At 32.1% G+C, this 15,779-nt stretch overlaps 1 protein-coding gene across 1 annotated transcript in view; it reads right to left on the bottom strand.

The window, feature by feature from the left end:
- Positions 1–739: 739 nt before the first annotated feature.
- Positions 740–15,779, bottom strand: part of LOC145312734 (protein amalgam-like) — a 44,398-nt gene continuing 29,358 nt past the window's right edge. The window contains exons 8-10 of the mRNA XM_080151985.1: positions 11,601–11,665; positions 9,168–9,269; positions 740–3,338 (exon numbers count right to left, since the gene is read on the bottom strand). Coding sequence (XP_080008111.1) covers positions 3,220–3,338; positions 9,168–9,269; positions 11,601–11,665 — 286 coding nt within the window. The 3' untranslated portion in view covers positions 740–3,219. The remainder of the gene's footprint in view (positions 3,339–9,167; positions 9,270–11,600; positions 11,666–15,779) is intronic.

Here is a 15,779-nt window from a genome sequence, read left to right as displayed (position 1 = left end):
CATTGAACCTGTTTCTTGATTTAAATATAAAATTTATTTGAAAATGAATTTCTACTCTGTTGGTAGAAAAAAGTACAACAAACTAATATTTTCATCTTCATCTATATGCAGCTTTAAAACAACAGTGAGGGTCTGTATTAAATCGGGGAGGGAGGGGACATTGTTCATTAAACTAGCTCCCAAAGTTTTATTTTAACATTATCTTATTAGCTGGCTGAAGAACTTTGGGGACCATTTTATCGACCATTGTCATATCCCTTTAGATCACTGGTATTAAATAGTAGAGGCTGCGTGCGCTCTAAACCTTTAGATCCTCTCTATTTGCAGGGTAAGGTAATATATAGCATAAGACATCTCCAAGACTTAAATGATCAAAAAATGAAGAACTTAATAAGATCAATGGTTAGCGACAAGAATCAAGGGGACAAACAGAAAAGACATACTACTTAATGCGCTGGGATGCTCTTAAGGTTACCGTTTTTTCTCGTATCTATGCCACTTTTGCTCTTCTGTTAACATCCAAGATTGGTCTACTGTAGCTCCGGCCACGGGGACCCGGCAAAGTACAAAAAATTGGATTTACTATTCGGTCACATTTAAAGCATTCCACTGTACGTATAATGTTTAATATATACTTTGTATTCTAGACCTATTGGTTTTTGGTGTTTTTAGGTATTCTAGCTTTGCTAATGATATAGAAACAGATAAAAATAGAAAATTTATTTGTTCACACCATCATTAAAGAATATATGTACAATTTACATTCAATTTGTGCAAGATTGTTTAAATCAATTACTTACAAAATTTCAGAATTACACAAGTCAAATAATCAGGGCTCGGCATCCGCACATAAGCCTCAAATTCAAACTCGCTTATGTGGGAAAAAAAATCCGAAAAATTGGATTCTCTGTTTAGAAGCAGGTTTTTTACATCCATCTGAATTTTGAAGTTAAAGCTTATTCGCGGCTTACGCGCGGCTGTCGAGCCCTGCAAATAATAGTAAATTGAGTATTCTTTCTAGAATATAAATTTTTAAAATAATTGTAATTTTGTCAGAAAATTTGGAGGCAGTTTGTTCTCCATTACTGAAAATGTATTACCATAAATAGAGCTCGTTATAATGCCAGTGTAAAAATGACGTCATACAATACAAATAACCAATGATAGACCAAAGAGAGTACATTACCAATGTCAGGCAAGTATACATTTCAATCGACCAATGTCAGGCCAGTATGGCGCCATTTTATATAGGCATTATAAAAAGCTTACCATAAATCTTCCCATAAATAACAATTTAAGACAATCTAAATCTTGTTTAAATTTTACCTAAAGATGTTTTTATTTTGTTTAAATTTAGAAGTAAAAATTTTAAGCATTATAATTAAAATTGATATTATTTGTTAAAATTTTCACAAATGTAGGGGTTTTGTTAGTATAAAAGCATTTTTTCAACTTAAAATTTAATGATTTAAATAATTCTAGAGCTTTTACATATGTTAAATTAATCCCCTAGATAATAAAATAGATATAAATAGCGATGAACTTAGTTTTGATTCCTGTTTTCCACTTTTTTTACAGCTGGAATATTTTACTTTGATATTTGAATTAATATGTAGAATATAAGTGGATATTATGAAACAGGATGAATTGTTGGTAAGTTAGATTGCTAACATGGAATTCGTTTATTGGTAAGTTCGCTCATCCAGAAGGAGGGAAGCAGATTGGGTAAAGGGGGAAGAAGGGACATACTTACATTTTTAGGATTGGTTTATAGAGATGCATCGCTTATAACATTGTAATTTTTTAGGGGTTTCCTTTCCAACTTCTCCTCTCATCCCTCCTTTTTAGACGTGTTTTTATGACGTCACACATTACACTTTCCATCGCTTCAGTATTTCAATTATTCTCATATTTGATTACATTTTTTTTTAAGTCTAAGCTTAATAAAATATTATTAAGTAAATAAGAGTCAAAACTAAGTTCATCTGAAATGCAATATCAAATTAAATTAGATGTTTTCAAAATACATTTTTAGTCAAAATTTTAAGTATAGCAATTTTTTGAATATTAAAATTTTAAAAATGGGGTCAAGTAATGTTGATCTACTGTCGATAAAAATGACAAAGCCAAAATTGTGTCAAAAATGATCAATGTGACGTCATAAAAATGAGGGAGATGAGAGAAGAAGAAGGATAGAAAAAAACCTTTAAAAAAAAGATAATCCCTTTTGACAATTTTGACACAATTTGGGGATTTGTCGATAAAAAATTATTATTTAAAATAGTTTCATATTTTATCAATAATTGTTAGAAAGGTATTTTGTGCTTTGAATCATTTTTCTATTTCATTAACATTTATGTATATTTTAGTGAGATTGTATGAAGATAATTAAATTAGATCTCCCATTTCTTCAGCGGATAACCAATAACCCCCTCCTTTTATCCTTGATCCAAAAATATTTTTTTTAGATGTAAATGCCGTTTATCGCGATCGTAGCCGTTCATGCGTTATGTTGAATGGGTGACGCAAATTTCAGATCTCAGTTTTCGCTATTGATTTAGTATTTTTCTAAATAAGATAAAAGCGGTGCTTGCAAGAATATTTAATTCGCTATATTATAAAGATAAATCGCGAATTCTGGGATATAAAATTTGCGTCACCCTTCCAACATGACGCATGACGGCGTACGACCGCGAGAATTGACATTTTCTTGGACTCCATTACTTTGTTATGCTTGTTCTGTGAATCTATTTATAGTGCCTATAAAAAATGACGTCTTACAATACAAATGACCAATGATAGGCCAATAATCAGACTATTTTACCAATGGCAGGGCAGTATACATTTTGATTGACCAATGGTAGGCCAGTATAACGTCATTTTTTTAAAGGCACTATAAAAAGCTTTAAATAATTTTCTCGTATTCATTCGAATCCGGTGGATAGGAACCGGTTCTCATCCATAAGTAAAAACTATGTCTAGCATCGTATTATATCCAGCTTTCTACGAATATAAAAATGTACAATCATAAGATTAAAACCAGTTTTTTTAGCCCGTGCCTTCGGCACCTTGGGGCTTTTAATCTTATAGTTGTACATTCTATATCCGCGGAAAGCCGTTTATAATACGATGCGAGAAATAACTATTAAGAATTGTCACTGTGGGTATCGGAGTGGTTTATTAGTGGACAACTTGTGAAATAAGTAATGCTGCCATAAATTAGATTACATAAATAATGAATGTGCATAGTGCAATGGAGAATAAAATTGTTGTGTGAAGCTTCTCTGATTTGGAGCTTGGAGTTCCCTCTTTCACCATCGACTCTGCAAACCGTTCACCTTGAAAAAAAAATAAGATATTAAAATCAAATCCACAAATAAAGACCAGGAATCTAAAGGGATAAGACAATAGCCGATAAATTGTTGTACAATTACATCTCCAAGGATAATGCAATAAAATTACCCCTTCTGTAGTTGAAACGTTTGAACATTTAACAAAATGAAACAACCAATTAAAAGTCCCCAAAGTTGTTAAGCCAACGAATAAGAAAACGTTATCATAAAACTCTGGGGACTAGAGGGGTGTATCCACCACATAGAAAATTTAATAGGAATTGATAAACTCAAGGTAGGTACAAGGTCCTTGGACGTCCTATATTCATAATACAACAACCCTCTAATATGTTTTAAAAAATTTAATGAGAATCTAGCTAATACCTTTATACTTTTAATTTGATTAATAATTTAATCTGTTTTGGCTTATACAGCAAAATAATTAGTAGGTCATAGCTTTGCCAAATTTAGTCAACCCACCCGGCCCAACCTGTATGTTTTCACTTGTTTCTATAATATTTGTAATAGTTTCTTTTTTTCTGCACAGATTTTCTTCTTCTTTTTATTCGTATAATAAGTTTATTAATTATGCATTTCCAATAAATTTATTATTAAACTATCAGTTTAACATTTAACATAACGTTCTCCTTTACCATATCTAACATGTAACAATCTAAAAAAGAGGCAACAATTTTGGATCTTGGACAAAGTAGCTTCGGAAAAAGTAGCTTCAGACAAAGTAGCTTCAGATCAAAGTAGCTTCAGGACAAAGTAGCTTCGGACAAAGTAGCTTCGGACAAAGTAGCCTCCACTGTTAATAAAGGTCATGGCCGCAGCGCTCGGCCCCCTGGCCTGCCTAGCCGCGAGCGCTCGGCTCCCTGGCCTATAACCTAACCTAACCTTACCTAAAAATTGTAAAAACATCATTTTAAAAATTGTAAAAACAATATTAAAAATTGTAAAAATCTGCTAACCACTTTTTGTAAAATCCAAACCACCTATGTATTATCAGTTGAGGATATTTTACTTAAATAAATGTTCCGAGGCTAACATAGGTTAGGTTAGGTTAGGTTATAGGCCAGGGGGCCGAGCGTCCGCGGCTAGGCAGGACAGGGGGCTGAGCGCTGCGGCCATGACCTTTATTACTATTGGAGACTATTTTTCTTAGTAAGCTACTTTTCTTAAGTAAATGTCCTGAAGCTACTTTGTCCTGAGGCTACTTTGTCCGAAGCTACTTTGTCTGAAGCTACTTTGTCCGAAGCTACTTTGTCCAAGATCCAACAATTTTAGACATTTCTATAAGGGTCATGGGCCCGTTCTTGACATATTCATAAGGATTTGACACGTGGCATACATTTTTTTTGTGTATCCAACATTTCTATTTAGATTCTAGTAGTTATTACATCTTATTTTTTTGCAAAGGAGATATTACTATAAACTTGGGAGTTAAAGGGTTAAGACAATGTCCGATAAATTAATGAACATCCCAAATGTTAATACTAAAGATTACCCCTTCTGTAGTACAATTAGTGGTTGGAACATTTGGACACTCAACTTAATAAACCAACCAATCCAAATTCATTAAACGTTCCCAAAGTGGTTAAGCAAACGAATAACTTTGGGGACTAGGGTAGTAAACAGCCCATTATCCCCTCTCTTTCTCTCTGACTATCACCACATATTGTTATTACTCACAGGGAGAGGGTTATATTTTCTGCAAACGGGGATAATTTTTTCGCGTATTTTCTGCAAAGTTGTGTGTGACGGTTTAGTCAAATGCGCTTATTAAGTCAAACTGTTTATACAACTGTAATTAATAAGCGCATTTGACTAAAAGGTTACGGAAAATACACAAAAAATGACCCCCTTCATTATCTTCCAAACTACTGACTATTAAACCTTAAATTGATATATAATTTCAAATGTTCTTGATCTTTTTAAAAGTTGAGCACAATTTCTGTTACTGGGTATCTCCAATTATTTATTGGGCAAACTTTTTAAAATTTAAACATTTTCTTTCAGAATTTTGGTTAACTCTCTGGTGCAATTTTCTTGTTTTTTTTTTATCTTTTTTATCCGACAATAAGATTTAAACATCAGTATGAAAAAAGATAACTTCTTCAATTTTATAATTTTTACAATTTTTCTGAAAATCATAAGGACAAAATCCAAATTGTGTCAAAAATAATCCATGTGACGTCATAAAAATAAGGGAAATGAGAGAAGTGGAAAAGAAAACCCCTAAAAAAAGAGATGGATAATTCCTCATTTTTATGAATCATTTTTATATTTATTGAAATACGTTTGCAATTTTGTTTTAGTTTTCTGGGATAGCATTTTAACACATAAATTTTAAGTTTTCTTAAAATCTAAAAAAAGGAAGTTCTTTTTATTTCTTGAAATAATGAGAAGAGGGTAGTTGGTTGCCCTTTGTGCCATTTCTCATATATTGGCACATACAAGAGCATGGCACAGGGATAGGGATTCTCAAAATAAAAACTACAAGACCATCAGCTATCTTGTCTTGAGATTTCTGTCTTTTTTTATTCATGTGAATGTCCATTGTAAACTAACCTATTAGGCCCTACAACACTGTGAGCTAGCCAAGTCAATTTTCAAAAATATGTTTCACATTACTACCACCTTTAAAAATGAATGATTGTTAGATTGTTAGCATTGCTGATCTGATATGTAAAAGATTAGCAACGTTACTACAATACAAAGGGGGTTATTTTTCCAAAAAGTTGTGTGTCAAATGCACGTATTAAGTCAAACTGTACCTAAGTCAAACTGTTCTTAAGTCAAACTGTTCTCAAGTCAAACTGTTCTCATGTCAAACTGTTCTCATGTCAAACTGTTCTCAAGTCAAACTGGTATTAAGTCAAACTGTTCTCAAGTCAAACTGTTCTTAGGTCAAACTGTTCTTAAGTCAAACTGTTCTCAAGTCAAACTGTTCTCAAGTCAAACTGTTCTTTAGTCAAACAGTTCTCATGTCAAACAGTTCTCATGTCAAACTGTTCTCAAGTCAAACTGTTCTTACGACAAACTGTTCTCAAGTCAAACTGTTCTTAAGTGAAACTGTCCTTAATTAAAACTGTTCTTACGTCAATTTGTTTTTAAGTTAAACTGTTCTCAAGTCAAACTGTTCTCAAGTCAAACTGTTTTCAAGTCAAACTGTTCTTAAGTCAAACTGTTCTCAAGTCAAACTGTTTTCAAGTCAAACTGTTGTTAAGTCAAACTGTTATTTATAAGCGCATTTGACTGAAAGCTTACACACAACTTTACGTAAAATACGTGAAAAAATTATCCACTTTTTCAAACTTGTTTATATGCGTCTGGTAGAAAATGTATGATTTTTTCTACCATTGCCACATCCCTTTCCCCGAGGAGAGCATACGATGCAGGGGGATAAAGCCAAACACAACTATTTACAAGTTAGTGCAAGTTTGGAACTAGCAAATCTTTTCAAGAATTTTCAATGTCTGTGTAACTTGTTTATCCTTATAATAAAGTAAAAGTATATGTATACTGAACCAATATGGTTCTCCTTTTCTTGGGCCCTGGGAAAAGGGAAGGGTACCACAACCTCCCAATATAAATTGCCCCTAGAAAAGAAAAAAATAATGTATTGTATTTAAATAAAGTAGGTGTTTTTTTAATGTTGAATTTTTATATAAAAAAGTGTTTCAAATCAAAAGAGGTAAAAAACGTGTAACTATTGAGTTTTTTTTGCCATTAGAGGGTAAAAAAATGATCAATATAAAGTCAGGCACCCCTTACCATCAACAACTTGGATAATTTATTTTACATAATTTTTTTGTGTGTGGGGAGGGGAAGGGAGGATGTTCATTTTTAAAAAATCACATTTTAATAGTTTCACAACAACTATTGTTATCCTTGTTTTATCTGGGAGCTTAGCTACTCCCTGATCAATGCAACTTATGTTTTATTATGCAACTAAGTAAATCCCTAGCCACCAAAAATCAGGGAAAATGAACAGATTTCTTTTAAACAAAAGGCTAGGAAAGGTATTAAATAAAAACAACAAAAAGATATATAGGGGATATATTGTAATTAAAATTTAGATGAAGACATGATTAAGTATTCAAACACTCTCTTTACTTTTAGCAAAAACAGATGTAAAAAAAAGAAAGATTTGACAAAAAAGAAATTCTTAGCTTAAAGTATGAAAATTACTTTTGTTCGATTGTTTACTATTTATTTCTGATTTTATCCAATAAGGTTTATTACTCTATTGTGCTAAACACTTGGATCTGTGCTGTTTTTAGAATAATGATCTTCTTACTTAGATAAAGAAACCATGTTTTGATCCAAGAGGGGTTATATAATATTTGGGTCAATTAGATGGCAAACAATATGATGCCAAGTGTCCCTCATTAATTTAATTACTTTAATAACTAGGTGTCCCTGTAAGATTATATAATGTTTTTAAACTTTTAACTTTCGAAATAGCTATACCTAATAATTAACAATTTTTAAGGAAGTAATTAGCTTTAAAACAAACTATGCAGTATATAATTTATTCAATTTTCTACTAAATGATTTTCTATTAAATCATTTTTAAACAAGGGGATGTAATAGAACTGAAAGGTCTATTGTAACTGGTTCTAAAGGTTTTCAGTAAATATTTGTTTTTTTACTACCTGGTAAAAATGTAGGCTGTATTGAAACTGGTTCCAGAGGATTTACTGTACATAATAGGATTTTAAAAGAACTAGCTACCTGGTAATACTGTAAGATCTATTGAAACCTCTTCTAGATTATTTACTGTAATAGGATTTTAAACGAACTATCTACCTGGTAAAATAGGATTTTAAAAGAACTTTCTACCTGGTAATACTGTAAGATCTAGTGAAACTGGTTCTGGAGGATTTACTGTACATAATAGGATTTAAAGAACTATCTACCTGGAAATACTGTAAGGTACAATAAAACCGGTTCTAGAGGATTTGCAGTACATTATAGGATTTTAAAACAACTATCTACCTGATAATACTGTAAGATCCATAATAGGATTTTAGAAGAACTTTCTACCTAGTAATACTGTAAGATCTATTAAACCGGTTCTAGAGAATTTACAGTACATAATAGTGTAATAATGTAAGATCTAGTGAAACTGGTTCTAGACATTTTATAGTACATACCTGTCAAAACTGTAAGATCTAATAAAACCGGTTCTAGAGGATTTGCTATACATAATAGGATTTTAAAAGAATTAGCTACCTGGTAATACTGTAAGATCTATTGAAACCGGTTCTAGAGGATTTGCAGTACATAATAGGATTTTAAAAGAACTTTCTACCTAGTAATAATGTAAGATCTATTAAACCGGTTCTAGAGAATTTACAGTACATAATAGGATTTTACCTGGTAATAATGTAAGATCTAGTGAAACTGGTTCTAGAAATTTTATAGTACATACCTGTCAAAACTGTAAGATCTATTGAAACCGGTTCTAGAGAATTTGCAGTACATAATAGGATTTTAAAAGAACTTTCTACCTAGTAATAATGTAAGATCTATTAAACCGGTTCTAGAGAATTTACAGTACATAATAGGATTTTACCTGGTAATAATGTAAGATCTAGTGAAACTGGTTCTAGACATTTTATAGTACATACCTGTCAAAACTGTAAGATCTATTAAAACCGGTTCTAGAGAATTTGCAGTACATAATAGGATTTTAAAAGAACTTTCTACCTAGTAATAGTGTAAGATCTATTAAACCGGTTCTAGAGAATTTACAGTACATTATAGGATTTTACCTGGTAATAATGTAAGTGAAACTGGTTCTAGAGATTTTATAATACATACCTGGCAAAACTGTAAGATCTATTGAGACCGGTTCTAGAGGATTTGCCGTACATAGGTATTCCCCAGAATCTCTGTCACTGACTGATCCAAGAAACCAAACTCCTGAATATTTATAATTGTCAGAGATATAAATTTATAATGATTAATATAATATCTCAACTTAACAAGGACATTTATAATCATAATAGCATTTTTGTATTATATCTTAATATTAATTAGTTTTACTTCCTGTATTCTTGTACATACAATTCTGAATAAGTTAGTATATAGTAATCAATTATAAATACATTTTTTTCTTCATTTTATTTTATGCAACTTAAAACTGTGAACAAATAAGAGACACATAAATTAGCAGAACATTTTCTGTGTAAAATCTTCAACATGAAAATGCTCTCAAACTAATGAGTAAACTATCTTTGGTTGTACATTTGTTGCGGGAATATTGAAGCTTCTCTATAATTAGTAATTGCAGCTACGCCCATAGAGGCCTCTAGGGGCACTTGAAGAAGGGGGAGTTGAATTCGATAACCCAATTTATAATTAAGATTATAAAGAAAATAATAATTATAATAAAATAAATTTTATTGGGGGGGGTAATTTTTTCTTGGGGTGAATTCTCTTAGGAGGGCGGTGGTACCCTATCTCAAAAAAATTATCAACCTTTCCAGGACCTATGAGAAGCTACCCTGCAAAGGAGAACCATACCGGTTCATTGGTAAGAGAGATCATTCAGTAAAGACAAACAGACATCCTGTTACTTTATTATAAGCATTTCTCTGACAGATACATTTGGATAATAATATGCTAACTCAAGTCCTCCTAAAACTGTCTATTAACGTGATATAAAGAGGGGGGGGGGTGGGGGGTGCTAAAATTCAGTAAAAGTGTGAGTTTTAAGGCATACAAACAGTTGTAGAACGATAGTATTCACTAAATATTTGAATTCCTTATTGAAAAAAAACTATAGACAATTTTTTTTAAGTTTACATAAATTCTATCGTTCTACTTCTGTTTTAAGCCTTTAAACTCACACCTTTACGAAATTTTAGCGCAATATACCTCCCCTTTTTCAATAATTTTTATTTAGCTTATGAGCTTTGCTAACTATGGATTGCCTCAATTTTGTTAAAAGTGAAGCTTTTCTATAATTAGGGTCGGTACGAGCGTCCGTCCGTAACAGATAGCTTTTTTCGTTAATTTAGGCATATTAGAATTGTCCTATCGATTTCAAACTTTGCATGGTGATTCCTGTAGTAGTTAGGTACGCTTTAGAAATCGTAGCAACTCTGTAATCATTACCAGAAAGTCCGTACGTCCATTTAAAACACGCTGATTTTTAGAAACTTTTTCACAACATATTTTGTTTGTTAAAATTATACGATTCGTCTAATTTTTGTATACTGATTTCTATTAGAACAAGGTATAATTTTATGAATATCTCTATAATCAAGTCCTACAAATGTAAGTATGGCCTTAAACAAGTATTTAAGCAGTTTTGCAACAGCTATACTTACAATTTTGTTTATACTTATACATTTATATTATGATTATTCAGTGTTGACACTCTGCAAGTGTTAATATTCGTTCGTCATACCGTTTCAGAGTTTCGCTTTTATGAATGTTGTCATCCTTGTTAATAATATAAGTAATCATACTATGCATGTTCTTATTATTATTAGCATAATAATTACTATAAACAGATCAGCTGAAAATGGATTTCCTATTCGAGCCCTAGTTTCCTAAAGTGTACAGCAGATAACCCAATTATTTTAAGCGACTCCGGTCAAATGGAAAAGCGATTTAATGTATTAACGATTTATACATTATACATTCAAAAATTAAAATTTTTCAAATTTAGATTTAGCACACTTTCGGAAACTAAAATTCAGTTCATCTATAAACATATTCGTGGGTCAGCTGAATTTAAGTTGCCGATTGTGTACACAGTTTCCTCGGTGTTTCCTCATCCTATCTCAATATTTACTACTAGCTAAAAAACTTCAAACTTCCAAAAAAATCTAAATTTGAAAAATAAAATTTTGAATGTATATTGTATATATCGTTTATACATTCAAATTTGTATTTTTTTTTTAAGTTTTAAGTTTTTTAGCTAGTAGTAAATATTGATATAAGATGAGGAAACTGTGTACACAATCGGCAACTCAAATTCATCTGACCTATTCATGATAGTATAGCATTCATTAATTGTAACACAAACAGTATATTAACATGAAGAAAAAAAGATTATAATAATCTTTTGAAATTACATTTGTAATGCAAAAACTTAAAATGGTTTGTTATAAAAATTAAATGCACCCATTAGAGGAATTTTTAAGTAAAGTCCAATTTAATATGTTCCATGTTTGAAATCGATATGACAATTCTTTCCTTCGCTTGGTCGCCCTTCCTGAGATCTTAATTAGCACAGCCTACCTGGGTTATCTTGATTTAATGTTGGATATACTTGGTAGCTTTTCTCGTCTTTGCCGCGAAAATACCTGAAAAATTGAAATTATTATTAAAAAAAAAACAGAACCCAGGGAGATAGAGAGGGGACAATGGGCTGTTTAGTACACTAGTCCCCAAAGTAATATAATATAATATTCTTTGGCGTAACAAATTTGGGGACTTAAGTGACTTTTGATTGGTTGATTCATTAAGTTGAGTGTTCAAACGTTTCAACTACTAATTTTAATATACAGAAGGGGTAATTTTGTGTATTAACATTAGGGATGTATATAAATTTATCGGCCATTGTCTTATCCTAGATCCTTGCGTCTTAGACTACATATCATATAATATTGATAGTATATTACTCTAAATAGTTAAAGTCTCATGTTAGTATATGAACAGCATAACAATTTCACATTAAACAAAAAATGTATAAATATAGATGTATAACCAGACAATTACCTGGATCCCCTGTTTGTGATCTTTTTCGTCTGCTTACAAATTACTTTCTTAACATTGCTGTCTTGATATTCCTGACCCTATTGGTTGATTTTCAAAGACCCAATTGAAAGTCGACACAGGGTCCTTGGGGTGGAGACATGCAGATATTAAACCCCTATCCCCTCTATTGATTTACTTTAATCGGGAAACTGTATCTGTAAAGGTTCAAAACTATATAGGTTCAATAAATCCTGCCTTATTTTCTCTAATTTTATCTATTTATCTTGTTTTTTTTATTGTCAATTGTTCGCTTTTCCTTTCAGGGAGTGAGATACCAATGGGCTGTTTATTACACTAGTCCCCAAAGTCTTATAATAACGTTTTCTTATTCGATGGCTTAACAACCTTGGGGACTTTATTGAATTTTGATTGGTTAGTTCTTTAGGTTAAGTGTCCAACGTTGCAACTTCTAATTGTTATCTACACAAGGGGTAATTTTGTGTATCATCGTTTGGGATGTACATCAATTTATCGGCCATTGTCTTATCCCTTTAGATCCCTGGGAGGATTTACTGTTTTATGGTGAACTGAAATTAGTTTCCGAATGTGAACACATTTTCTAGGTGTTTCCCAATCCTATCTCAATATTTGCTACTAGCTAAAAAACCTTCAAACTTCCAAAAAAAAATCAAAATTTGAAAAATTAAAACTTTAAATGTATAATGTATAAATCGTTAATACATTCAAATTTTAATTTTTTTTTGAAGTTTGAAGGTTTTTTAGCTAGTAGCAAATATTGAGATAGGATTGGGAAACACCTAGGAAAATGTGTTCACATTCGGAAACTAATTTCAGTTCATCTGTTTTATTTGCCATTTTAACCAGTTTTAAGAAGCACTGCTACTCTAAACGTTTAGGTATGTACGTTGGATCAGGTACGTAAAAATACAACGTGAATAAGTCCTTAAAAATACACCCTCCATAAATGGTTGGTGGGTATTTTATGGTTAAGGTGGTAATTAACCCCCTTAACAGATTAAAAAATGGTTATTCCCCCCCCCCCCCATCAACAAATTTAGGGGGGTAATTACCCCCTTCAAACAAATTTCACCCCGGGGGTTTAAACGGATAAAAAATAATATTATCGTGCTTTGGGCGTCTTTGTCTTTTGCATTCATTTAGTCATAAGTATACTTATGAAGTTTTCTCCAAAACATATCTTCAATTAGATGTAAAGTTAGATAGTTTATAATATTTATGAGATGTACTTTTCATATTTTACAAGAAATTAATTCATTTAGAAACTAAGAACTAGAAGCATTTAGAATTAATTTATCTAAAAGGTTTTTAGTAAATTATACAATAGAGATTTAACATTTAGGTAAGATTCATTTTTTTACATTGTTATAGGTTAAACATTTAGTTTTCATAAGGCGAAGTTTTTCTATAGTTAGTTCGTTGGCTAATGCCAACAGGTTAGAACTGTCCTATCGATTTGATCATTAGGTACTATTTAGGAAGAGTAGCAAATCTATAATCGTTTTCAAAAATTCCGTACGTCCATTTAAAACATGCTATTGCTGATTTTAAAATTTTTCGACAACTAATTTTTGTATGTTATAATTATCCTATTCATCTTATTTTTCGAACACTGATTCCTATTGCAACAAAGTTCAATGTTTAAACCAAAGCACATCTAAAATCAAGTCCTAAAGGTGTAATTGTAAGTACGTCTTTAAAGTTTTGCAACAAATTTACTTACAAATTTGTTTTTTCTTATGCATTAATATACTGCGTATTCAGTCATGACCCTCTGACTGTGTGTGTTACTGTCCGTTTGTCCTACGATTTCAGGGTTTTGCTTTTATGGATGTTGTGATCATTGTATTAATTTCTTCAGATTTCACACCCCTCCCTTGATCCACACGGACACATACAAAAACACACACACACACAATGTGGTATTGCAACATCAATTCAATGTTGAAACATTTAAAACTAGGTTCGGGCTAGATATTCAGAAAAAAACCCTCAAATATAAAATATCTGACTTTTGAACTAATTCAAAATATTGGAATAGCCCCCAAAGATGAAAGCTATACTTTTAAGAATTATAAACTGACAAAAGAAAATCAATTTTAAAAATAAGACCGAGTTGGAGCTTCATGGTTTACAAGAAAAGTTCGTTTTAATAATTATCTATCGGCTACGCTCGTCGAGGCCTCAAAGTGGTCGTTAACACCCCCCCCCCTCCCACCCTCCCAACTCCCTATTTTAAATTTTAGTTTTAAATAACTTGGGGAGAGGGGCTATTTCTTTTGGGAGGGTGGTCACGGATGGTATCCACCCCAAATTAGACAAATTACAAACAGACACACAGCGAAAAAACAAACAGACACCAGACATGGATCCTGTAACTTATTACTTATATTAGAATTAATTTTTTTTGTGTGCAAGGGAGGTATAACACTTTTTAAAATTTTGAAAAGGAAAAATTTTGTTTTTGGTAGTAAACTGTTGGTAAGTTGCAGTGTTGCAGAATTCATTATGTAATGCGGAACCTATAAACATAAATAATTTGATATAATCCTGTATTCCTCTAGGAGAACAAACCACCTAGGGGGTTTGTTTGTGGGTTTTTGAGGGGCCAGCAAATGGGTACCTTGGACGTCCAGACTTAATAATGATTACATGACTGCAGTTTTTACTCTGACACATAACGTACCGCCTTCTTTTTTCGAAAATAAGTTTTTAAAATGTTTTAAAACTAATTAAGGGCTGACACTTCCCCCAGTCCAAGGTGTTTGGGTGGGGCTAACGATCCCTGTTCAATGATACTAGCAGCTAGCCCCTGAAGAGGCACTTTAAAAAAAGGGGATGGGGGGGGATTTGACCCTCCACCAAAGAGTTAATTTTTAAAAGAAAAAGTAAACAAACGAATTGGGTAATGTGGAGGGTGGGGGGGTGGGGCAGTTAGTTAAGATCCTTCGAGAAAATAATGGATAAAGTCCCAATTTTTGTGTGTACACATTAAGTGAATGATAAAGTAGCTGCATTACTTGAGTTAGTGTATGTGTGTGTGTGTGTGTTATATGTGGGTATGTGTGTGTTTGTGTGTGTGTGTATGTGTGTGTGTGTGTATGTGTGTGTGTGATTGTGTGCGTGTGTGTGGTAGGGGGAGAGGGTGGGAGTGCAGTGAATTTTTATATTGCCAATTTCTTGAACATTGCTTCTTTATAATTCTAGCAATGGCGGCTCCGCCCAAAAAATCAAGGGGTCTTTGTATTTGAAAGTTTAGAAGGGACTGAAAAAATATCTAAAACCATCTTTAAAATTGTAATTTAAAACCCAAGACCTATATGAAGCCTTTCCAAAATGAAGAACCAAATCGGTTAAGTTTTTGACAATATCTTAACGGGCAAACCAAAAGCATGACTATACTTTATATAAATGGCTATCAAAATAAGATATTAATACTTATATACAGTATCAGTGTTTGTGTCCTACCACTTCTGGGTATAACTATACTTGTTGTTAGTAGCGAAGCTTCTCTATAATTAGGGTAGGTCCGTCTTTAACCATTAGCTCTTTTTGTTATTTTCGCATGTTAGAATTTTCATATCGATATATAACTTTGCATATATATTTTTTAACAATTAGGTACAATTTAAAAAGCCGTGCGTCAATTTAAAGAGCTTTGCTTTTATAGATGTTGTCATC

The sequence above is a fragment of the Acartia tonsa genome, chromosome 2 (assembly GCF_053477335.1).
Source record: "Acartia tonsa isolate MP-2025a chromosome 2, ASM5347733v1, whole genome shotgun sequence".
Taxonomy (NCBI): domain Eukaryota; kingdom Metazoa; phylum Arthropoda; class Copepoda; order Calanoida; family Acartiidae; genus Acartia; species Acartia tonsa.
Note: the sequence above shows the minus strand (reverse complement) of the source record. Positions and strands in the feature narration are given on the sequence as shown.